At 62.0% G+C, this 24,101-nt stretch overlaps 2 protein-coding genes across 3 annotated transcripts in view; both read left to right on the top strand.

The window, feature by feature from the left end:
* Window positions 1–1,525: 1,525 nt before the first annotated feature.
* On the top strand, window positions 1,526–7,799 carry WHR1 (winged helix repair factor 1). Of its 2 annotated transcripts, none has more exons than XM_090129275.1 (6): window positions 1,526–1,951; window positions 3,234–3,329; window positions 4,873–5,000; window positions 6,840–6,937; window positions 7,067–7,208; window positions 7,285–7,799. In XM_090129275.1, the coding sequence occupies exons 1-6, from the start codon at window positions 1,541–1,543 to the stop codon at window positions 7,349–7,351; spliced, it is 942 nt and encodes a 313-aa protein (XP_089985401.1). In that variant the 5' UTR covers window positions 1,526–1,540; the 3' UTR covers window positions 7,352–7,799. The 2 variants fall into 2 exon arrangements, with proteins under 2 accessions (XP_089985401.1, XP_089985402.1); XM_090129276.1 differs by having other exon boundaries at window positions 1,606–1,951; window positions 7,306–7,796.
* A 410-nt stretch (window positions 7,800–8,209) lies between these two features.
* Window positions 8,210–24,101, top strand: part of DDX39B (DExD-box helicase 39B) — a 31,782-nt gene continuing 15,890 nt past the window's right edge. Inside the window, exons 1-4 of the mRNA XM_090129274.1 lie at window positions 8,210–8,332; window positions 15,378–15,611; window positions 19,110–19,237; window positions 20,475–20,567. Coding sequence (XP_089985400.1) covers window positions 15,401–15,611; window positions 19,110–19,237; window positions 20,475–20,567 — 432 coding nt within the window. The 5' untranslated portion in view covers window positions 8,210–8,332; window positions 15,378–15,400. The remainder of the gene's footprint in view (window positions 8,333–15,377; window positions 15,612–19,109; window positions 19,238–20,474; window positions 20,568–24,101) is intronic.

The following is a 24,101-nucleotide window of genomic DNA, read 5'->3' as shown; positions in this document are numbered from 1 at the left end:
TGCCCCATAACCACCCCATAACTGCCCCATAACTGCCCCATAACTCCATAACCACCCCATAACCCCATAACCGCCCCATAACCGCCCCATAACCCCATAACCGCCCCATAACCGCCCCATAACCGCCCCATAACCGCCCCATAACCACCCCATAACTGCCCCATAACTGCCCCATAACTCCATAACCACCCCATAACCGCCCCATAACCGCCCCATAACTGCCCCATAACTGCCCCATAACTGCCCCATAACCGCCCCATAACCCCATAACCGCCCCATAACTGCCCCATAGCTCCATAACTGCCCCATAACCACCCCATAATCCCATAACTGCCCCATAACCCTATAACTGCCCCATAACCGCCCCATAACCACCCCATAACTACCCCATAACTGCCCCATAATCCCATAACTGCCCCATAACCCCATAACTGCCCCATAACCGCCCCAAACTGCCCCATAACCGCCCCAAACTGCCCCATAACCCCATAACCGCCCCATAACTGCCCCATAACCGCCCCATAACCCCATAACCGCCCCATAACCGCCGCATGACCCCATAACCGCCCCATACCTGCCCCATAACCACCCCATAATCCCATAACTGCCCCATAACCACCCCATAACTGCCCCATAACCCCATAACTGCCCCATAACCGCCCCATAACCCCATAACCGCCCCATAACCGCCGCATGACCCCATAACCGCCCCATACCTGCCCCATAACCACCCCATAATCCCATAACTGCCCCATAACCGCCCCATAACTGCCCCATAACCCCATAACTGCCCCATAACTGCCCCATAACCCCATAACTGCCCCATAACCCCATAACCGCCCCATAACTGCCCCATAACCCCATAACTGCCCCATAACCCCATAACCGCCCCATAACTGCCCCATAATCCCATAACTGCCCCATAACCCCATAACTGCCCCATAACTGCCCCATAATCCCATAACTGCCCCATAACCCCATAACTGCCCCATAACTGCCCCATAATCCCATAACCGCCCCATAACCGCCCCACAAACCCCACTGTGCCCCATAACCTACTCACTCTGCCCCACAGACCCCAAAGTGCCCCCACAGACCCCATAGCGCCCCATAGTGCCCCAAAGTGCCCCACAGACCCCATAGCGCCCCACAAACCCCATAGCGCCTCCAAAGACCCCATATTGCCCCATAGCGCCCCACAGACCCCATAGCGCCCCACAGACCCCATAGCGCCCCATAGCGCCCCCACAGACCCCATAGCGCCCCCACTGACCCCATAGCGCCCCATAGCGCCCCCACAGACCCCATAGCGCCCCCACTGACCCCATAGCGCCCCATAGTGCCCCAAAGTGCCCCACAGACCCCATAGCGCCCCCAAAGACCCCATAGCGCCCCATAGACCCCATAGCGCCCCCACAGACCCCATATCGCCCCACAGCGCCCCATAGCGCCCCCACAGACCCCATAGCGCCCCATAGCGCCCCACAGACCCCATAGCGTCCCATAAATCCCAATCTGCCCCATAAATACTCCCCCCACGATGAGCTCTGCGCATGCGCACCGGCGTCATTTCTCCGCGCCGCTCTTTGACGTCATCAAAGCGCGCCGCGCGCCCACGCCCCGCTCCACCGTGCCATCTGCGCATGCGCGATTGCTGCGCCGCGTCGTCATCAGAGCGCGCCGCGACGATGACGTCATCGGCCCGCGCCCACACCGCGACCCGGAAGCGGAGGATCTCTGTGCCGCTTCTTTCGCTCCCAACCCCAAAATGGCGCCTCGGCGGCGCTCCGGAGGGGTCGGGAAGCAGCGGCCGGGCCCGGAGGCGGTGGAGGCGGCTCTGAGGGAAGCGACGGAGTTGTTCCCGAGGCGATCGGCGACTCTGCCCGCTCTGGTGCTGCGCCATCAGCTGTACGGGTTGGCGGGGGATCGCACGGCGGTGGACCGGCATTTGGTGGGTAGGGGGCGGTGACGTCATCACCGTGCGACGGGGGGGACCCCCCCCCAGCGTGGGGGCTGATGGAGGACCGGCATTTGGTGGGGGGGGGGGGAGGCGGTGACGTCATCACGGTGCGACGGGAGACCCCCGGTGTGTGGGGTGATGGAGGACTGGCATTTGGTGGGTGGGTGGTTGTGACGTCATCACGGTGCGACGAGCCCCCCCCCCAGGGCGCGGGCTGACGGGGGACTGGTGGGTGGAGGGTCGTGACGTCATCACAGTGCGACGAACCATAGACCAGGGCATGGGGTGATGGAGGACTGGTGTGTGTGGGGGGGGCGGTGACGTCATCACGGTGTGACGGGGGAAACCGCCCCCCCCAATACGTGGGCTGATGGGGGACTGGTATTTGGTGGGGAGGGAGCAGTGACGTCACCACTGTGCGACGGGACACCCCCCCCCGTGCGCGGGCTGATGGAGGACTGGCACACGGTGGGTGGAGGGGCGTGACGTCATCACAGTGCGACGGAACCATACAACAGGGCATGGGGTAATGGAGGACTGGCGTGGGGGGGTGACGTCATCACCGTGCGACGAGAGGGACCCCCCAGTATGTGGGCTGATGGAGGGCTGGTATTTGGTGGGGAGGGATCAGTGACGTCACCACTGTGCGACGGGCTGGCGGAGGATTGGCTTTTGGTGGGGGTGACGTCATCACTGTGCGACGGGAACACACCCCCGCCCCCCAGTGCGCGGGCTGATGGAGGACCGGCATTTGATGGGTGGAGGGTCGTGACGTCATCACTGTGTGACAGAAGCATGCACCATGCCCCCCCCCCAAATCCGTGGGCTGATGGTGGACTGGCTTTTGGTGGGAGTGACGTCATCACGGTGCGACGGGACGCCCCCCCCCCCAGTGTGTGGGCTGATGGAGGACTGGCATATAGTGGGTGGGGTGGGGGGGCGTGACGTCATCACAGTGCGACGGAGACAGCTCCTCCCACACCCGTACGGTTGGTGGACCAGCGTTTGGTGCGGGCGGTGACGTCATCACTGTGCGACGGAAAACCCCACTCGAGGAGCACGTTTGGTGGCTGTCGGGTGTTGGTGACGTCATCACGGTGCGACGCTCATCTCCCCCACACACGCTTGATGGGTGTCGGGTGGTTGTGACGTCATCACGGTGCGACGGACATCCCCCCTTACACACACAACGGGCCCAGCGGTGTGTCGGCATTGGGTGGCTGGGGTGGTGACGTCATCACGGTGCGACGACTGAACGCTCCCCCCCCCATAGAACCGCCTGCAGGCCGAGGGCCGCGTGCGGCTGCTGCACCTGGGGTTGGGCCCCGACACCGTGGCCGTGGTGGGAGCTGAGGAGTACCGGGAAACGGTGAGGCCCTGACCTCTGACCCCCGGTCATGACCTCTGACCCCTGCTCATGACCTCTGACCTCAGCTCTAGTCCGTGTCTCTCCCCCTCCCTCCCCCAAAATCATTCATACGGATCCTCAGTCCCACCCATGTGATCCATGGCTTCAGCCCTGACCTCTGACCTTTCCCCTGACCTCTGACCTCTCCCCCCAACCATTGGCACTGATCCTCACCCCCACCCCATGTGACCTTCGTCATCACCTCTGACCTCTGACCCTGAGTCCCACTTCCCCCTCATTGATGCTGACCCTCAGTCCCACCCCCGTGACCTCTGACCTTTCTCTCCCCAAAATCACCAACGCTGACCCTTAGTCCCACCCACGTGACCCATGGCTCCAGCCTTGACCTCTGACCTTTCGCCCCCATCCCAAATCCCTGCCCTCAGTCCCTCAGGCCACACCCATAACCTTTGTCCCTGCCCCTTGACCTTTGACCCCATCGACCACTCTCACCCCGACCTTTGACCCTGGCCCCGCCCCCTGACCTTTCACCCTGACTTCTGACCTATGACTCCCACCCACCTTGTGCCCTTGATCCTCTGACCTCTCACCCCAGCTGACCCCTGACCTTTGACCCCAACTTCTGCCCTCTCCCGACCTCTGACCCCCACCTTGTGCCCCCTGACCCTGTGACCTCTCACCCCAGCTGACCCCTGACCTTTGACCCCAACTCCTGCCTTCACCTGTGACCTTTCACCCCCTACCTTGTGCCATGACCCTCTGACCTCTCACCCCACGTGACCCCTAACCTTTGACCCTCACCATTGACCTTGACATTTGCCCTCACCCTGACCTCTAACTCCCCGACCTCGTGCACTTGACCCTCTGACCTCTCACCCCAGCTGACCCCTGACCTTTGACCCAGTATTTGCCCTCACCCCTGACCTTTCGCCCCCAATATCTGCCCATGACCCTCTGACCTCTCACCCCACCCAACCGACGTTGACCCCTGACCTTTGACCCCAGCATCTGCCCTCACCCCTGACCTTTAACCCCCCACCTCGTGCCCCTGACCCTCTGGCATCTCACCCCAGGTGACCCCTGACCTTTGACCCCAAATTCTGCCCTCACCCTGACCTCTGACCCCCCACCTCGTACCCCTGACCCTCTGGCCTCTCAACCCAGCTGACCCCTGACATTTGACCCCAAATTCTGCCCTCACCCTGACCTCTGACCCCCCACCTCGTACCCCTGACCCTCTGACCTCTCACCCCACCCACCCGACCTTCACCCCTGACCTTTGACCCCAGCATCTGCCTTCACCCCTGACCTTTAACCGCCCCTTGTGCCCCTGAGCCTCTGACCTCTCACCCCACCTGACCCCTGACCTTTGACCCCAGCATCTGCCCTCACCCCTGACCTTTAACCCCCCACCTCGTGCCCCTCACCCCCTCACCTCTTTCTCCCCCCACCTCGTGCCCCTCACCCCCTAACCCCTCACCCCACCCGACCGCTGCCCCCCCCGACCCTTGACCTTTGACCCCTGACCTCTGCCCCCTGCCAGGTGCTGCGGGCGGTGGCGGGGTCCCCCAGCGCCCCGTTGGTGCGGCGCTTCCTGGACGGGGCGCAGCCGCTGCTCAGCTTCGACAGGGGGCAGCTGGAAGAGATGGGGCTCAAGGACTGCGACGTCACGTGAGGGGGGGGTCGGGGGGGGGGGGGTCCTGGGGGGGTCTTGAGGGGGTCTTGAAGGGGGTCATGGGGTTTGGGGGGGGCTGAGGGGGTCCTGGGGTTCGGGGGAGAGGCTGGGAGGGGTCCTGGGGGGGTCTTGAGGGGATCTTGAGGTTTGGGGAGAGGCTGGGGGGGGTCTTGGGGAGGTCTTGAGGGGATCTTGAGGTTTGGGGAGGGGCTGGAGGGGGTCCTGGGGGGTTTTGAGGGGGTCCTTGGGTTTGGGGGGTCGGGGGGGGGGTCCTGGGGGGGTCTTGAGGGGGTCTTGAAGGGGGTCATGGGGTTTGGGGGGGGGCCGGGAGGGGTCTTGGGGGGTTTTGAGGGGATCTTGAGGTTTGGGGAGAGGCTGGGGGGGTCTTGAGGGGATCTTGAGGTTTGGGGAAGGGCTGGAGGGGGTCCTGGGGTTTGGAGGGACCTGGGAGGGGTCCTGGGGGGTCTTGAGGGGGTCTTGAGGGGGTCTTGAAGGGGGTCACGGGGTTTGGGGGGGGGCTGGGAGGGGTCCTGGGGGGTCTTGAGGGGATCTTCATGTTTGGGGAGGGGCTGGAGGGGGTCCTGGGGGGTCTTGAGGGGGTCCTGGGGTTTGGGGGGACCTGGGAGGGGTCCTGGGGGGGTCTTGAGGGGGTCTTGAAGGGGGTCCTGGGGTTTGGGGGGTCGGGGGGGGGTCTTGGGGGGGTCTTGAGTTGGTTTTGAAGGGGGTCATGGGGTTTGGGGGGGGGCCGGGAGGGGTCCTGGGGGGGTCTTGAGGGGATCTTGATGTTTGGAGGGAGCTGGGAGGGGTCCTGGGGGGTCTTGAGAGGGTCTTGAAGGGGGTCATGGGGTTTGGGGGGGGCTGAGGGGGTCCTGGGGTTCGGGGGAGAGGCGGGGAGGGGTCTTGGGGGGTCTTGAGGAGTCCTGGGGTTCAGGGGGGGGCTGAGGGGGGGTCCTGTGGGGTCTTGAGGGGGTCCTGCGGTTTGGGGGGACCTGGGAGGGGTCCTGGGGGGTCTTGAGGGTATCTTGAGGTTTGGGGAGGGGCTGGAGGGGGTTCTAGGGGCGGTCCTGGGGGGTCTTGAGGGGGTCTTGAAAGGGGTCCTGGGGTTTGGGTGGGGGGGGGCTGGGAGGGGTCTTGGGGGGTCTTGAGGGGTCCTGGGGTTCAGGGGGGGGCTGAGGGGGGTTCCTGAGGGGTCTTGAGGGGGTCCTGGGGTTTGGAGGGAGCTGGGAGGGGTCCTGGGGGGTCTTGAGAGGGTCTTGAAGGGGGTCATGGGATTCAGGGGGGGCCTGAGGGGGGGTGCTGAGGGGTCTTGAGGGGGTCCTGGGGTTTGGGGGGACCTGGGAGGGGTCCTGGGGGGTCTTGAGGGTATCTTGAGGTTTGGGGAGGGGCTGGAGGGGGTTCTAGGGGCGGTCCTGGGGGGTCTTGAGGGGGTCTTGAAGGGGGTCCTGGGGTTTTGGGGGGGGCTTGGGGGAGTCCTGAGGGGGTCCTGGGGGGGTCTTGATGGGGTCCTGGGGGGTTCCTAGGGGGTTTTGAGGGATCCTGGGGTTCAGGGGGGGGCTGAGGGAGGGTCCTGAGGGGATCCTAGGGTTTGGGGGTGTCCTGGGGGGGTCCTGGGGTGGGGGGTCTTGAGAGGTTCTTGAGGTTCGGGGGGGGTTGGAGGGGGTCCTGGGGGGTCTTGAGGGGGTCCTGGGGTTCGGGGGAGGGGGGGTCCTAGGAAGGGGTCCTGAGAGTCCAGAGGGGGGGGGTCCTATGTAGTCCTAGGGTTCAGAATGGGGTCCTTTAGTGGTTTTTTTTTTTGGGGGGGGGGGGTTAGGTTTTAACCCCCCCCCCGTCCCCAGGCAGCTGGTGGCGGCAGGCGTGCTGACGGTGCGCGACGCCGGCAGTTGGTGGTTGGCCCTGCCGGGCGCCGGGCGCTTCGTCCGAGCCCTCCTTCACGGTACGACCCCCCCCTAAAATCCTCCCTCCCCGCCCCCCCTAAAAATCCCCCTACCCGCTTCCGCCATATTGCTCCCCACGTGACTCCCGAGTCACGTGATCTTTTGAAAAAGCCTCACTTCCGCCGTAGGCCGGAAGCAGCTGCTGGCCGCTGTGCGGCGCTCGCGGCACCGGGAGGTGCTGCAGGCGGAGTTGGGGCAGCGCAGGGCGCGGCCTTCCCTCGGTTTCCGTTACGTCCTGCTGGATCTGCTGGGCGCCGAGCTGCTGCGCAGGTGACCTCTGACCCCTGACCTTTGACCCCTCCCCCCTCGCCCAGCCTCAGACTTCACCCCTGACCTCTGACCGCAGGGCTTTTCTGCCCTCCCACAGCGTCCCCACCACTTCGGGGCCGTTGCTACGCTTGGCCGAGACGTGATCCCGCTCTGCCGCACCGCTGCAGGGAGCAAAAGTGCAATAAAACGGTGTTTTTCTGCCAAAAAATCAAAAAAATGAGGTTTTCTCCGCTTTAGGTGGACCCCACCCCCCCATACGCGTTGCCGCTTTAAGATGCGGCGTCGCCGTTTGAAGGCGCGTCCCCGCCTTCCGCCCGTCACGTGATACCCGTCGGTGCCTCACGTGACCGGGTCACCTGAAGGGCCTTAAAGGGGCCGCGCTGTTTGCTTCTTTCGCGCGTTCCCTGAGCCGGGAGGCGGCGCGTCGTAGTGACGTCATCACCACTTCCTGCGGCGTGCTGAGGGACTTCCGGTGCAGAATTTCACCCCTCCCCACAGGCCCTTCCCCCACCCTCCTGATCTCCACGCACCCCAACGGCGCCGCCCGCCCCCGTTACCCCATTTCTACCCCCCCCCCCACAATAAAATAAACCCTCTATTGTTTCAACGCCGGCATCACCGTCTCCGTTTCTGAGTTTAAAATCCTCCCGCGGACAACCCCGGCTTCCCCCCCCCCCCTTCCTCCATGCTGCCCCCCCCCCCCCCCCAAGCTGTGCTGAGTCCCATCGCCACGGCGACAGCCAATGGGGAGCAGCGGGCGCGCGTCGCCATGGAGACGGCTCGGCCACTCCTCTGTCGAAGGACCCCGCAGCGCGGCAGCTCGGCGGGAGGCGACTTGGGGCTGTCCGACGCAACGCCTGATCGGAACAACGACCCCGAAAGCCACAAACGGCGCATCACGGCGGCGGCGAAACCGCAGGGAGAGTTTCGAGAACGGCGACACCGCGATTGGAGAGTGGGAAAAGCCCGGAGGGTCTGACCGGGCGGTCGGCGGGATCAGGCGATCGCCACGGACAGCCCCAAGCGGGGACCTCGCCGCGCTGCGCGCGCAGCGGAAGGGCGTGGCCGGAAGTGACGCGCAGAATCCCGCCCTCTCCCTCCCGCCGCGGTCGCAGCGCTCAGCGGTAAGTGATGGCGCCGCGGCCCGGTCCATCATCTCTCCTTCATCCGCCTTCACGCCGCCCATCGGAGCCCGGCGGTTACCGATACCCAGCGGCTCGGCCCTTCCGCATCTTCTCCCGCTTCCATTTCCCGCCAGCTTTTCTAAGAGAAAGAAGGAAGGGGGGGGGGGGTTGGGCCCGGCGCCATTGTGGGCTCCAAGATGGCGGCGGCGGTGGCGGCGGCGGCTGCGGGGGGAGATGCGGCGATGAGGGATGCGAGGGGGCGGGGCCAGCGGGGCGGGAAGGGCGCTGATTGGCTGCGAGCCGTGGGGGTGGGGGGGGGGGGCAGCCGGTATTCACCCCCCTTTTCTTAGTGGGGGGGGGGGTCCTTATGGGGGTCCCATAGGGAATCATTGAGGGGGGGGGCAGGAAACTTGGGGGGGGGTCCTGAGCGTCTCCTCCCCCCCCCTCCCCGTGTTTTCTCCCCCCCCCCCACGTGGGGGTGGGTCTTAGAGATTTTTAACCCCCCCCCGCCAAATTTATTATAATTGTGTCCCCCCCCCAGTTACGATCGCCCCCCCCATATTAACCCCCCCCCCCCCCCCCGTGTATCTGGGGGTCATCAGTAAGTTTTCCTGCCCCCCCCCCCGTGTTTTTGACCCCCCCCCCCCGTGGTGTCTTAGAGCTCTTTAACCCCCCCCCCAAATTTATTATGACTGTGCCCCCCCCCCATATTAAAGCCCCCCCCCCAGTTGCTCCTTATGACCCCCCCGTGTATCTGGGGGCGTCATCATCGATTTTTCTGCCCCCCCCCCACGTATTTTTGACCCCCCCCCATTGATTCTGACGTTCTTCTCCACCTGTGCCCCCCCCATATCCCCCCCCCCTCAACCTCCATCAATCTGGGGGGGGGGGTCGATCAGTTTTTGTGCCCCCCCCCCCAATAAGTTCCAACCTACATTTTGACCCCCCCCCATCACCCCCCCTCAGATTTAAAGGCATCTTAGATTGCCCCCCCCCCCCATTTTGTGGTCCCCCCCCATTATTTTTTGCCCCCCCCCCCCCAACCCCCCCCCGTGTATCTGGGGCTGCCATCATCGATTTTTCTGCCCCCCCCCCCGCGTGTTTTTGACCCCCCCCGTGGTGTCTTAGAGCTCTTTAACCCCCCCCCCAAATTTATTATGATTGTGCCCCCCCCGTGTTAAAGCCCCCCCCCGTGTTAAAGCCCCCCCCCATTGCTCTTTATGCCCCCCCCGTGTATCTGGGGGTGTCATCATTGATTTTTCTGCCCCCCCCCACGTATTTTTGACCCCCCCGCCATTGATTCTGACGTTTTTCCCCACCTGTGCCCCCCCCATATTCCCCCCCCCCCCTCAACCTCCATCAATCTGGGGGGGGGGTCGATCAGTTTTTGTGCCCCCCCCCCCAATAAACCCCAATTTACACTTTGCCCCCCCCCCTCAGCCCCCCCCCATTCATTTTGTCCCCCCCCCCATCGATTTTTACACCCCCCCCCATCGATTCTGTGCCCCCCCCCCCGTTTATTTTACGTCCCCCCCCCCCGCGGATTCCAACCCCCCCCCATTGATTTTACCTTTCTTCCCATTCATTTTACGCCCCCCCCATCCATTCTGCCCCCCCCCCGCTGATTTTGCATTGCTTTCCCATTCATTTTGTGCCCCCCCCGTTAATTTTCTGCCCCCCCCCCCGTTAATTTTCTGCCCCCCCCCGTTAATTTGATGCCCCCCCATCCACTCTGCCCCCCCCCCCCTTGGTTTTACGTCCCCCCCCCATCGATTTTATGTCCCCCCCCCATTAACTTCACATTTTTCCCCCCTCATTTTACGCCCCCCCCCCAATTAATTCCCCCCCCCGTTGATTTTACGCCCCCCCATCCATTCTGTGCCCCCCCCCATCAAATTATTCTTCACATTTTGCCCCTCCTTATTAATTTTGCCCCCCCCCCAATTCTTCAGGCCTTTGATTTTCCCTGCATCTCTTCGTGCCCCCCCCCGATTTCAAACCTCTCTTCCCCATATTCAGGGCCCCCCCCCCCCCAAATATTTCCGCCCCCCCATATTCAGCCCCCCCCCCTATTTTAGACCCCCCCGTTAATTTTTTTCTCCCTGAGGTTTCAGAGCCCCCGTTAATTTTTTGCCCCCCCCCCCGATTTCAGACCCCCCCATTAATTTGTTCCTTCCAGATTTCAGACCCCCCCCCAGCATTCAGACCCCCCCCAATTAATTCTCTCCCCCCCCCAAATTTTAGACCCCCCCATTAATTCTTCCCCCCCCCAAATTTCAGACCCCCCCCATTAATTCTTTCCCCCCCAGCATTCAGACCCCCCCAATTAATTTTCCCCCCCCAAATTTCAGACCCCCCCATTAATTCTCTCCCCCCCCAGCATTCAGACCCCCCCCAATTAATTTTTCCCCCCCCCCAGACTTCAACCCCCCCAATTAATTCTCCCCCCCCAATTTCAGACCCTCCCTATTAATTTCCCCCCCCCCCAGCATTCAGACCCCCCCATTAATTTCCCCCCCCCCAAATTTCAGCCCCCCCCATTAATTTTTCTCCCCCCCCAGACTTCAACCCCCCCATTAATTCTTTCCCCCCCCAATTTGAGACCCCCCCCTTTAATTCTTTCCCCCCCAGCATTCAGACCCCCCCAATTAATTTCCCCCCCCCCAATTTCAGACCCCCCCATTAATTCTCCTCCCCCCCCCAAATTTCAGACCCCCCCCATTAATTCTTCCCCCCCCCAAATTCCAGCCCCCCCCATTAATTCTTTCCCCCCCCAAATTCCAGACCCCCCCCATTAATTCTTCCCCCCCCAGATTTCAGACCCCCCCATCAATTCTTCCCCCCCCCCAATTTCGGACCCCCCCCCAATTAATTCTAGCCCCCCCAGCATTCAGATCCCCCCATTAATTCTTCCCCCCCCCCCCCCAGAATTTAAACCCCCCCCAATTAATTCTCTCCCCCCCCCAAATTCCAGACCCCCCCGTTAATTCTCCCCCCCCAAATTTCAGACCCCCCCATTAATTCTTCCCCCCCCACAGATTTCAAACCCCCAGCATTAATTTCCCCCCCCCCAAATTTCAGCCCCCCCCATTAATTTTTCTCCCCCCCCCAGACTTCAGCCCCCCCATTAATTCTCTCCCCCCCCAAATTTCAGACCCCCCCCATTAATTCCCCCCCCAACTTTTAGACCCCCCCATTAATTTGTTCCTTCCAGATTTCAGACCCCCCCCCAGCATTCAGACCCCCCCCAATTAATTCTCTCCCCCCCCCAAATTCCAGACCCCCCCCATTAATTCTTCCCCCCCCCAGATTTCAGACCCCCCATTAATTCTCTCCCCCCCCCCAAATTTCAGACCCCCCCATTAATTCTCTCCCCCCCCAAATTTCAGACCCCCCCATTAATTTCCCCCCCCCCAAGTTTTAGACCCCCCCATTAATTTGTTCCTTCCAGATTTCAGACCCCCCCCGCAGCATTCAGACCCCCCCCAATTAATTCTCTCCCCCCCCCAAATTCCAGACCCCCCCCATTAATTCTCCCCCCCCCCAGATTTCAAACCCCCAGCATTAATTCTCTCCCCCCCCCCAATTTCAGACCCCCCCAATTAATTCTTCCCCCCCCCAAGTTCAGACCCTCTGCAATTAATTCTCTCCCCCCCCCAGCATTCAGACCCCCCCAATTCTCCCCCCCCCCCAGATTTCACACCCCCCCATTAATTCTCTCCCCCCCCCAAATTTCAGACCCCCCCCAATTAATTCTATCCCCCCCCAGCATTCAGACCCCCCCCATTAACTTCCCCCCCCCCAGATTTCAAATCCCCAGCATTAATTCTCCCCCCCCCAATTTAAGACCCCCCCCATTAATCGCCCCCCCCCCAGATTTCAGCCCCCCCCCATTAATCGCCCCCCCCCCCAGATTTCAAATCCCCAGCATTAATTCTCCCCCCCCCAATTTAAGACCCCCCCCATTAATCGCCCCCCCCCCAGATTTCAGCCCCCCCCCATTAATCGCCCCCCCCCCCAGATTTCAGACCCCCCCCCATTAATTCTCTCCCCCCCCCCCAGATTTCAAACCCTCCCAGCATTCTGACCCCCCCAAATAATTCTCCTCCCCCCCCCCAAATTTCAGACCCCCCCCCCATTAATTCTATTTTTCTCAGACTCTGGACCCCCCCCATTAATTCTGTTTTCCCCCCCCCATTAACTCCCCCCCCCCAGGTTTCAAAGCTTTGCAGCATTCAGACCCCCCCCCCCAATTAATACTCCCCCCCCCCCCCCATTTTGGACCCCCCCATTAATTCTTCCCCCCCCCCCCAGATTTCAGACCCCCCCCAAATCCCACTGGGTTCCCCACATCGTTTTGTGCCCCCCCCCAGATTTCACCCCCCCCAAAATTCTGCACCCCCCCCCCCCAAATCCCATTGGGTTCCCCACATCTCTTTGTGCCCCCCCCCAGTTTTCAGCCCCCCCCACATTAATTCTGCCCCCCCCCAAATCCCATTGTGTTCCCCACATCGTTTTGTGCCCCCCCCAGATTTCAGCCCCCCCCATAATTCTGTTGCCCCCCCCCCAGCTCTGCCCCCCCCAATCCCATTGTGTTCCCCACATCTTTTTGTCCCCCCCCCACAATAATTTTCCCCCCCCCCCAGCTCTGCACCCCCAGATTTCAGAGCCCCCCCCCAATCCTCTGTGCCCCCCCCCCCTCCAATCCCATTGGGTTCCCCATATCGTTTTGTCCCCCCCCCAGATTTCAGACCCCCCCCAAATCCCACTGTGTTCCCCACATCGTTTTGTGCCCCCCCCAGATTTCAGCCCCCCCCCAGAATTCTGCCGCTCCCCCCCCCCAGCTTTCAACCCCCCCCCAATAATTCCCCCCCCACAATAATTCCCCCCCCAGCTCTGCACCCCCAGATTTCAGAGCCCCCCCCCAATCCTCTGTGCCCCCCCCGAATCCCATTGTGTTCCCCACATCTTTTTGTGCCCCCCCCCCCAGATTTCAGCCCCCCCCATAATTCTGTGCCCCCCCCAAATCCCATTGTGTTCCCCACATCTCTTTGTGCCCCCCCCCAGTTTTCAGCCCCCCCACATTAATTCTGCCCCCCCCCCAAATCCCATTGGGTTCCCGACATCATTTTGTGCCCCCCCCAGATTTCAGACCCCCCCATAATTCTGCGCCCCCCCCCAAATCCCATTGGGTTCCCCTACATCTCTTTGTGCCCCCCCCCCAGTTTTCAGCCCCCCCACAGTAATTCTGCCCCCCCCCCCAATCCCATTGCGTTCCCCACATCGTTTTGTGCCCCCCCCAGATTTCACCCCCCCCAAAATTCTGCCGCTCCCCCCCCCGCCCAGCTCTGCCCCCCCCCAAATCCCGTTGGATTCCCCACATCTTTTTGTCCCCCCCCCACAATAATTGCCCCCCCCCCAGCTCTGCACCCCCAGATTTCAGAGCCCCCCCCCAATCCTCTGTGCCCCCCCCCAAATCCCATTGGGTTCCCCGCATCATTCTGTGCCCCCCCCAGATTTCAGACCCCCCATAATTCCATTGCCCCCCCCCAAATCCCATTGGGTTCCCCACATCTTTTTGTCCCCCCCCCACAATAATTCCCCCCCCCCAGCTCTGCACCCCCAGATTTCAGCCCCCCCCCATTAATACTCCCCCCCCCCCCCCGATTTTGGAACCCCTGTTAATTCTTCCCCCCCCCCCCTCAGATTTCAGACCCCCCCCAAATCCCATTGTGTTCCCCACATCATTTTGTGTCCCCCCCAGATTTCAGACCCCCCCATAATTCTGCGCCCCCCCCCAAATCCCATTGGGTTCCCCTACATCTCTTTGTGCCCCCCCCCCAGTTTTCAGCCCCCCCACAGTAATTCTGCCCCCCCCCAAATCCCATTGTGTTCCCCACATCTTTTTGTGCCCCCCCCCCAGATTTCAGACCCCCCCATAATTCTGCCACTGCCCCCCCCAGCTCTGCCCCCCCAAATCCCATTGGGTTCCCCACATCGTTTTGTGCCCCCCCAGCTTTCAAGCCCCCCCTTTAATTCCCCCCCCCCCCCATATTCCCATTGGGTTCCACCACATTTCTTTGTGCCCCCCCCCAATGCCCCCCCCCCCCATTCCTCACATTGTTTTGTGCCCCCCCCTTCCTTTTTCACGTTCTTCCATCCCCCCCCCCCAACTCAAAACTATTATTAATTTTCTGCCCCCCCCCCCCCATATTCCCATTGGGTTCCACCACATTTCCTTGTGCCCCCCCTCCAATGCCCCCCCCGTTCCTTTTGAGTTTCCTCACATTTTTTTGTGCCCCCCCCTTCCTTTTCCACATTTTTTCATCCCCCCCCCCACTCAAAACTATTCTTATTAATTTTCTGCCCCCCCCCCCCCCCATATTCCCATTGGGTTCCACCACATTTCTTTGTACCCCCCCTCCAATGCCCCCCCCCCTATTTCTCACATTTTTTTGTGCTCCCCCCTTCCTTTTCTACATTTTTCCGTCCCCCTCCCTGCTCAAAACCATTCTTATTAATTTTGTGCCCCCCCCCCATATCACAGCTCCCCCCCTCATTCTTCCCTTTTTTTTGTGCCCCCCCCTTCCTTTTACACGTTTTTCCATCCACCCCCCCACTCAAAACTATTATTAATTTTCTGCACCCCCCCTCTCATATCCCCATTGGGTTCCACCACATTTCTTTGTGCCCCCCCCCCCTTCCTTTTTCACATTTTTTTTGTGCCCCCCCCCATGCTTGAAACCATTCTTATTAATTTTCTGCCCCCCCCCCCATATCACAGCTCCCCCCTCCATTCCTCACATTTTTTTGTGCCCCCCCCCTTCCTTTTTCCACATTTTTTCATCCCCCCCCCCCCCCAACGCTCAAAACTATTTTTACTAATTTTCTGCCCCCCCCCCCATATCACAGCTCCCCCCCCCATTTCTTTCGAGTTTTCTCACATTTTTTTGTGCCCCCCCTTCCTTTTCCACATTTTTTCGTGCCCCCCCCCCCCGTGCTCACAACTATTCTTATCAATTTTCTTCCCCCCCCCTTATCACAGCTCTGCCCCCCCCCCGGCCCACCATGGCTGAGAACGATGTTGACAACGAGCTGCTGGATTACGAGGAAGACGAAGTGGAAAACGCGGCGGGGGGGGACGGTTCGGAAGCCCCCCCCAAAAAAGACGTGAAGGGTTCCTACGTCTCCATCCACAGCTCCGGCTTCAGGGACTTCCTGCTCAAACCTGAGCTGCTCAGAGCCATCGTGGACTGCGGCTTCGAGCATCCCAGCGAAGGTGGGGGGCTTTTTTGGGAGGGGGGGGGGTTAATATGGGGTGGGGGTGTCATGGAGTGCGGCTTCGAGCAGCACAGCGAAGGTGGGGGGGCTTTTTTTGGGGAGCGGGGGGCTTTAGAGTGGGGTGGGGGTGTCATGGAGTGTGGCTTCGAGCAGCACAGCGAAGGTGGGGGGTCTTTTTTGGGGAGGGGGGGTTTAAAGTGGGGTGGGGGTGTCATGGAGTGCGGCTTTGAGCATCCCAGCGAAGGTGGGGGGGCTTTTTTGGGGAGGGGGGGGCTTTAAAGTGGGGTGGGGGTGTCGTGGAGTGCGGCTTCGAGCACCCAGCGAAGGTGGGGGGGCTTTTTTGGGGAGGGGGGGGTTTAAAGTGGGGTGGGGGTCTCATAGGCTGAGGCTTCGAGCATCCCAGCGAAGGTGGGGGGGCTTTTTTGGGGAGGGGGGGGGTTAATATGGGATGGGGGTGTCATGGAGTGTGGCTTTGAGCAGCCCAGAGAAGGTGGGGGGGCTTTTTTGGGGAGGGGGGGGGGTTTTAAGTGGGGTGGGGGTGTCATGGAGTGCGGCTTTGAGTAGCCCAGCGAAGGTGGGGGGGCTGTTTTTGGGAGGGGGGGCTTTAAAGTGGGGTGGGGGTCTCATAGGCTGAGGCTTCGAGCAGCCCAGCGAAGGTGGTGGGGCTTTTTTGGGGAGGGGGGGGTTTAAAGTGGGGTGGGGGTCTCGTGGAGTGTGGCTTCGAGCAGCCCAGCGAAGGTGGGGGGGCTTTTTTTGGGGAGGGGGGGGTTTAAAGTGGGGTGGGGGTCTCGTGGAGTGTGGCTTCGAGCAGCCCAGCGAAGGTGGGGGGGCTTTTTGTGGGGGGGGGGGTTTAAAGTGGGGTGGGGGTCTCGTGGAGTGCGGCTTCGAGCAGCCCAGCGAAGGTGGGGGGGGTTTATTTGGGGGGGGGTGTTTAAAGTGGGGTGGGGGTCTCGTGGAGTGCGGCTTCGAGCAGCACAGGGAAGGTAGGGAGGCTTTTTTGGGGAGGGGGGGGTTTAAAGTGGGGTGGGGGTGTCATGGAGTGCGGCTTCGAGCACTCAGCGAAGGTGGGGGGGCTTTTTTTGGGGAGGGGGGGGTTTAAAGTGGGGTGGGGGTGTCATAGACTGAGGCTTCGAGCAGCACAGTGAAGGTGGGAGGGGTTTATTTGGGGGGGGGGGGTTTAAAGTGGGGTGGGGGTCTCGTGGAGTGCGGCTTCGAGCAGCACAGCGAAGGTGGGGGGGCTTTTTTGGGGAGGGGGGGCTTTAAAGTGGGGTGGGGGTCTCATAGGCTGAGGCTTCGAGCATCCCAGCGAAGGTGGGGGGGCTTTTTTGGGGAGGGGGGGGGGGTTAATATGGGGTGGGGGTCTCGTGGAGTGCGGCTTCGAGCATCCCAGCGAAGGTGGGGGGGCTTTTTTGGGGAGGGGGGGGGTTTAAAGTGGGGTGGGGGTGTCATGGAGTGCGGCTTCGAGCAGCCCAGCGAAGGTGGGGGGGCTTTTTTGGGGAGGGGGGGGGGTTAATATGGGGTGGGGGTCTCATAGACTGAGGCTTCGAGCAGCCCAGAGAAGGTAGGGGGGCTTTTTTGGGAGGGGGGGCTTTAAAGTGGGGTGGGGGTCTCATAGGCTGAGGCTTCGAGCAGCACAGCGAAGGTGGGGGGGCTTTTTTGGGGAGGGGGGGGGTTTATATGGGGTGGGGGTCTCATAGGCTGACGCTTCGAGCATCACAGCGAAGGTGGGGGGGCTGTTTTTTGGGGGGGGGGCCTTTAATATGGGGGGGGGTCTTGTGGAGCACAGCTTCAAGCAGCCCAATGAAGGTGGGGGGGCTTTTTGGGGGGGGGGGTTAATATGGGGTGGGGGTCTCATAGGGTGAGGCTTGAAGCAGCCCAGCGAAGGTGGGGGGGGGGTTCTTTTGCGGGGGCTTCGAGCATCGCAGTGAAGGTGGGGGGCTTTAATATTGGGGGGGGGTCTCACAGGCTGAAGCTTTGATCATCTTAGTGAAGGTGAGGGGGTTAATTAGGTAATGGGGGGGGGTGTTAATTAGGTATGTGGCTAATTAGTTGGGGGGGGCTTGAAAATGGGGGGGGTCTGCATGTGGTGCTCACCCCGTTGTAGGCTGCGGCTTCGAGCATCGCAGTGAAGGTGGGGGGTTTTAATATTGGGGGGGTCTCATGGATCGCAGCTTTGAGCAGCGCAGTGAAGATGGGGGGGTTAATTAGGTGATGGGGGGGGGAATTAATTAGGTGTGGGGTTAATTGGGGTGGGGGGGCTTTAAAATGGGGGGGGTCTCCATGTAGGGCTGATTCCACTGTGGGCTGCGGCTTCGAGCATCGCAGTGAAGGTGGGGGGGGCGGTTTAATATGGGGGGGGTCTCACAGGCTGTGGTTTTGAGCAGCACAGTGGAGGGGGGGGTTAATTAGTTAATGGGGGGGGAATTAATTAGGTGTGGGGTTAATTGGGGTGGGGGGGCTTTAAAATGGGGGGGGTCTCCATGTAGGGCTGACCCCATTGTAGGCTGCAGTTTCGAGCATCGCAGTGAAGGTGGGGGGGCAGTTTAATATGGGGGGGGTCTCACAGGCTGTGGTTTTGAGCAGCGCAGTGGAGGTGGGGGGGTTAATTAGTTAATGGGGGGGGAATTAATTAGGTATTGGTTTAATTAGTTGGGAGGGGCTTTAAAATGGGGGGGGTCTCCATGTGGTGCTGAGCCCACTGTAGGCTGTGGCTTTGAGCATCACAGTGAAGGTGGGGGGCTTTAATATTGGGGGGGGGTCTCACAGGCTGAAGCTTTGATCGTCTTAGTGAAGGTGAGGAGGTTAATTAGGTAATGGGGGGGGAATTAATTAGGTATGTGGCTAATTAGTGGGGGGGGGCTTTAAAATGGGGGGGGTCTGCACGTGGTGCTCACCCCATTGTAGGCTGCAGCTTCGAGCATCGCAGGGAAGGTGGGGGGGCAGTTTAATATGGGGGGGGTCTCACAGGCTGTGGTTTTGAGCAGCGCAGTGGAGGGGGGGGGTTAATTAGGTAATGGGGGGGGGAATTAATTAGGTGTGGGGTTAATTAGTTGGGGGGGGGGTTTAAAATGGGGGGGGTCTCCATGTGGTGCTGAGCCCATTGCGGGCTGCGGCTTCGAGCATCGCAGTGAAGGTGGGGGGGGGGGGCTTTAATGTAGGAACAATTATATCAATTAAATTTTTGAGTAGCCCAGTGAAGGTGGGGGGGTTAATTAGAGAAAAGCCTTTAATTTGAGATGCGTTAATTAACTTTTTACGTGTTGTTGACCCCCCCACACCCCCCCCCCCAATTTTCTTCCCGCAGTGCAGCACGAGTGCATCCCATGGGGGGGGGGGGGTGCTTTAATACAAGAAGCTTACGTCAACTGAATTTTTGAGTAGCCCAGTGAAGGTGGGGGGGTTAATTAGAAAAAAGTCTTTAATTTGAGATGCATTAATTAACTTTTTACGTGTTGCTGACCCCCCCACCCCCCCACCCCCAATTTTCTGCCCGCAGTGCAGCACGAGTGCATCCCGCAGGCCATCCTGGGCATGGATGTGCTGTGCCAGGCCAAATCCGGCATGGGGAAAACGGCCGTCTTCGTCTTGGCCACCTTGCAGCAGCTGGAGCCCGTCACGGGGCAGGTGGGGGCTACGGGGGGGTCCCGGGGGGGGGTCCTGGGGGGGTAAATGGGGGTCTTGGGGGAGATGGGAGGGGGTTTGGGGCGGTAGGGGGGGGGGAATGCGGGGGACTTGGGGTCCTGGGGGGTCCTGGGAGGAATGGGAGGGGGTTTTGGGGTGGTAGGGGGGCTTTGGAGGGGGTTTTTAGGGGGGATGGGGGGGACTTGGGGTGGTAAAGGGGGCCCTTGGGGGGAATGGGAGGGGGTTTGGGGTGGTAGGGGGGCTTTGGAGGGGGTTTTTAGGGGGGATGGGGGGGACTTGGGGTGGTAAAGGGGGTCCTGGGGGGGGATGGGGGGGAATTTGGGGTGGTAGGGGGTCCTGGGGGGGTCGTGGGGTGATAAAAGGGGGTCCTGGGGGGGGATGGGAGGGGGTTTGGGGTGGTAGGGGGGCTCTGGAGGGGGTTTTTAGGGAGGAATGGGGGGGGACTTGGGGTGGTAAAGGGGGTCTTGGGGGCATCCTGGGTGGTAAAAGGGGGTCCTGGGGGGAATGGGAGGGGGTTTGGCGTGGTAGGGGGGGAGTTAATAGGGTCTGGGGGGGGATTGGGATGGTGGGGGGGGGTGGAATGGGGGGGAGGGGGATGGAGGAGTCATGGGGGGGGGGGTCATGGGGGCTCTTGGAGGGGATGGGGGGGGTCCTGGGGGTGGTAAAGGGATCTTGGGGGGGGGGTCTTGCAGGGGTCCTGTGGTCATGGGGGGGGGATTTGGGGAGGGGTCATGGGGGGGGGTGATAGGGGAGTGGGGGGGGGGTCCTAGAGGTGGTTTTGGGGGGTTGGGGGGGGTCCTGGGTGTGATAAGGTGATTTTGGGGGGGGGGGGTCCTGGGGTGGGGGGAGGGGGAGACTTGGTGGTTTAAGTGGGGTCCTGGGGGGGGGGCCAGAATTTCTCCCATAAGGTTCTTGGAGTAGTTTTGGGGAGGTGGGGGGGGGGGGTATCCTGGGTATGCTGAGGGGTTGGATTTGGGGGTCTTGGATTGGGGGGGGGGGGGGGGGGGTCTTGGGGGTGTTATTGTGGTCAGTTGGGGGGGGGGGCAATCCGGTGGCTTAAGTGGAATCATAGGGCGTCACATTTTGTCCTATAAAAGTGGGGGGGGGGCTCCGGGCACCTGGGAGGAATCGTGGGTGCACTTAAAGGTGGGCTTAGTGGGTTTTTGTATTGGAGGGGGGGGGTTATTTTGCTGACCCCCCCCCCAAAAAATGTGCTCAGGTGTCAGTGCTGGTGATGTGCCACACGCGGGAGCTGGCCTTCCAGATCAGCAAGGAGTACGAGCGTTTCTCCAAGTACATGCCCAGCGTCAAGGTGAGGGGGGGGGCTTCGCAACAGACCCCCCCACCCCCCCCCAAACTCCTCCTCGAGATCTCCAACCCCCCCCACCCAGAATTTCCCTTCCCCCCCCCCCCAAATCCATCCTAGAACCCCTCAATGCCCCCCGTACCCCCCCAGAATTCCTCATCCTTCCCAATCCATCTTAATATCCCCCCCCCCCACAATCCCTCTCAGAACCCCCCCGTGCCCCCCCCCCAACTCCTCCTTGCCCCCCCCCTGCCCCCCAACCCTCTCTGGCTCCTCCCACAACCTCCCACCCCCCCCAATCCCCCTCAGAACCCCCCCCTGCCCCCCCCAGTTCCTCCTAGAACCCCCCCCAACCCTCTCTGGCTCCTCCTACAACCTCCCATCCCCCTCAGAACCCCCCCGTGCCCCCCCCAATTCCTCCTAGAACCCCCCCCAACCCTCTCCAGCTCCCACAACCTCCCACCCCCCCCCCAATCCCCTTCAGAACTCCCCGTGCCCCCCCCAACTCCTCCTTGACCCCCCCCGCCCCCCAACCCTCTCTGGCTCCTCCCACAATCTCCCACCCTCCCCCCCCCCAATCCCTCTCAGACCCCCCCGTGCCCCCCCCCAATCCCTCCTAGAACCCCCATCCCCCCCCCCCCAACCCTCTCTGGCTCCTCCCACAACCTCCCACCTCCCCCCCCAATCCCTCTCAGAACCCCCCCGTGCCCCCCCCAATTCCTCCTAGAACCCCCCCAATCCTCTCTGGCTCCTCCCACAATGTCTCCCATCCCCCTCAGAACCCCCCCGTGCCCCCCCCAACCCCTCCTAGAACCCCCCCCCCCCACCCCCCAACCCTCTCTGCTTCCTCCCACAACCTCCCACCCCCCCCAATCCTTCTCAGAACCCCCCCGTGCCCCCCCCCCAATTCCTCCTAGAACCCCCCCCAACTCTCTCCAGCTCCCACAACCTCCCACCCCCCCCACAAACCCCTCATAGAGCCCCTCCGTGCCCCCCCCCCCCAATTCCTCCTAGAACCCCCCCCCCAAACCCCTCGTAGAGCCCCCCCAAAATCCCCTCCACCCCCCCAAATCCCTCTTAGAAACCTCCATCTCCTCCCACCCCCCCCAAAAACCCCTCCCACCCCCCCAATCCCACCCCCCTCCCAAATCTCTCTTTGAATCCCCCAATTCCCCTCCAGAACCCCCCCCCAACCCCTTCCTAGAACCCCCAAGCCCCCCCCCAGAACCCCCCTGCCCCCCCAACCCCTTCCCAGAACTCCTCCTAACCCCCCCATCCCCCCCCCAGGCCCCTCTTCGAAGCCCCCAATCCCCCTCCCAGAACCCCCCCACCCACCCCCAAACCCATCTTAGAACCCCCCCACCCCCATTTAGAGCCCCCCACCCTTTCCAGAACCTCCTTAACCCCCCCCAAACCCCTTTTAGAACCCCCCATGCCCCCCCCCAAACCCTCCACCTGCCCCAACGCCCCCCCCAGAATCCCCCCAGCCCCCTGCAATCCTCCATCTCCCCCCCCACCCCTCCTAGAACTGCCCAATCCATTCCCCAGACCCCCCCCCAAAATCCCCCACCCCTCTCCAGCCCCCCCCCAAAGTCTCCTATTCCCCCCCCAAGACCCCCCCATCCCCCAACCCCTTCCCAGAACCCCCCCAAACCCCTTCCTAAAATCCCCCACCCCCCCGAATCTGCAGCCGCCCCAACTCCCCTCCAAAGCCCCCCACCCCCCCTCACTTCCTTCCCAGAACCCCTCACTTCCTTCCCAGAACCCCCCACTTCCTTCTCCTCCTCTCCTCCCCACCCACTTCCTGTCTCCCCTCCCCCAGTTCCTGCCCCACTTCCTGTTTTTCCCCTTCTCCTGCCCTGCTTCCTGTTTCCCCTCCCCCTCCTCCTGCCCCACTTCCTGTTCCCCTTCCTCCTTTCTCTGCCCCACTTCCTGTTCCCCCTTTCCCTGCCCCACTTCCTGTCCTCCCCCCAGTTCCTGCTCCACTTCCTGTTACCTGCACCCCACTTCCTGTCCTTACCCTCCCCCAGTTCCTGCCCCACTTCCTGTCCCCCTGCCCCCCATTTCCTGCCCTACTTCCAGTCCCCCTCCCCAGTTTTCTGCTTCCCATCATGTTCTTTGCCCCCCTTCCCTCCCCCCATTCGCCCCCCTACCTCCCCCCCACCTCCCCCCCTTACCTCCCCCCATTCGCCCCCTTATCTCCCCCCACTCCCCATTCCCCCCCATCTCCCTTTCCCACCCCCCCATCCCCCCTGTATCTCCCCCCCATCACCCGCCCCTTATCTCCCCCCATCTCCCCCCCATCCCTCCCCTTATCTCCCCTGCTGACTCCTCCTCTCCCCCCCTATCCCCCCCTCTTCCCCCCCCTTTTCCCCTCCCCCCCCTTTTCCCCTCCCCCTTCCCCCCCCATCTCCCCCTCTATCTCCCCCCCTCCCCCCCTTATCTCCCCTCTGACTCCCCCTTACCTCCCCCCATCTCCCCCCTTTTCTCCTCCTCCACCCCCCCATCTCCCACTGCCCATCTCCCCCCATTCCCCCCATCTCCCCCTTATCTTTCCCCCCTCACCCCCTTATCTCCTCTCTGACCCCCCCTTACCTCCCCTCATCTCCCCCCTTTTCTCCTCCTCCCGCCCCCCATCTCCCACTCCCCATCTCCCCCTCTATCCCCCCCTCGCCCCCTTATCCCCCCCCATCTCCCCCCCCATCTCCCCCCCCCATCTCCCCCTCTATCTCCCCCCCATCTCCCCCTCTATCCCCCCCCCTCGCCCCCTTATCTCCCCCCATTTCCCCCCCTCATCTCCCCCCTTATCTCCCCCCATCTCCCCCCCATCTCTCCCTCTATCTCCCCCCCTCCCCCCCTTATCTCCCCTCTGACCCCCCCTTACCTCCCCCCATCTCCCTTTTTTCTCCCCCTCCACCCCCCCATCTCCCACCCATCTCCCCATTTTCTCCCCCCATCTCCCCCTCTGTCTCCCCCCCTCGCCCCCATCTCCCCCCCCATCTCCCCCCCCATCTCCCCCCCCATCTCCCCCTTTATCCCCCCCATCTCCCCCTCTATCTCCCCCCCCCTCGCCTCCATTTCCCCCCCCATCTCCTCCTCTGTCTCCCCCCCTTGCCCCCTTATCTCCCCCCATTTCCCCCTCTGTCCCCCCCCTCGCCCCCTTACCTCCCCCCATCTCCCCTTTTCTCCCCCCCTCGCCCCCATTTCCCCCCCATCTCCCCCTCTATCTCCCCCCCCTCGCCCCCTTATCTCCCCCCATCTCCCCCTCTATCTCCCCCCCCTCGCCCCCTTATCTCCTCTCTGACCCCCCCTTACCTCCCCCCATCTCCCCCCTTTTCTCCTCCTCCCGCCCCCCATCTCCCACCCCCCTTTTCTCCCCCCATCTCCCCCCCCCTCGCCCCCTTTTCTCCCCCCATCTCCCCCCATCTCCCCCAACTCACCCCCTTTTCTCCCCCCATCTTCCCCTCTATCCCCCCCCCCTCGCCCCCTTACCTCCCCCCATCTCCCCCCTTTTCTCCTCCTCCACCCCCCCATCTCCCA

Source organism: Phasianus colchicus, chromosome 35, assembly GCF_987193195.1.
Source record: "Phasianus colchicus chromosome 35, bPhaCol1.hap1.1, whole genome shotgun sequence".
NCBI classification, from domain to species: Eukaryota; Metazoa; Chordata; class Aves; order Galliformes; family Phasianidae; genus Phasianus; species Phasianus colchicus.
Note: the sequence above shows the minus strand (reverse complement) of the source record. Positions and strands in the feature narration are given on the sequence as shown.

Excerpts from the sequence above, each read along its gene's own strand:
- WHR1 (XM_090129275.1), top strand. The coding sequence starts at position 1,541 with ATGAGCTCTGCGCATGCGCACCGGCGTCATTTCTCCGCGCCGCTCTTT. Across the intron at positions 3,330-4,872 it reads CTGAGGAGTACCGGGAAACG|GTGCTGCGGGCGGTGGCGGG; the intron begins GTGAGGCCCTGA and ends GCCCCCTGCCAG. Across the intron at positions 5,001-6,839 it reads CTCAAGGACTGCGACGTCAC|GCAGCTGGTGGCGGCAGGCG; the intron begins GTGAGGGGGGGG and ends CCCCGTCCCCAG.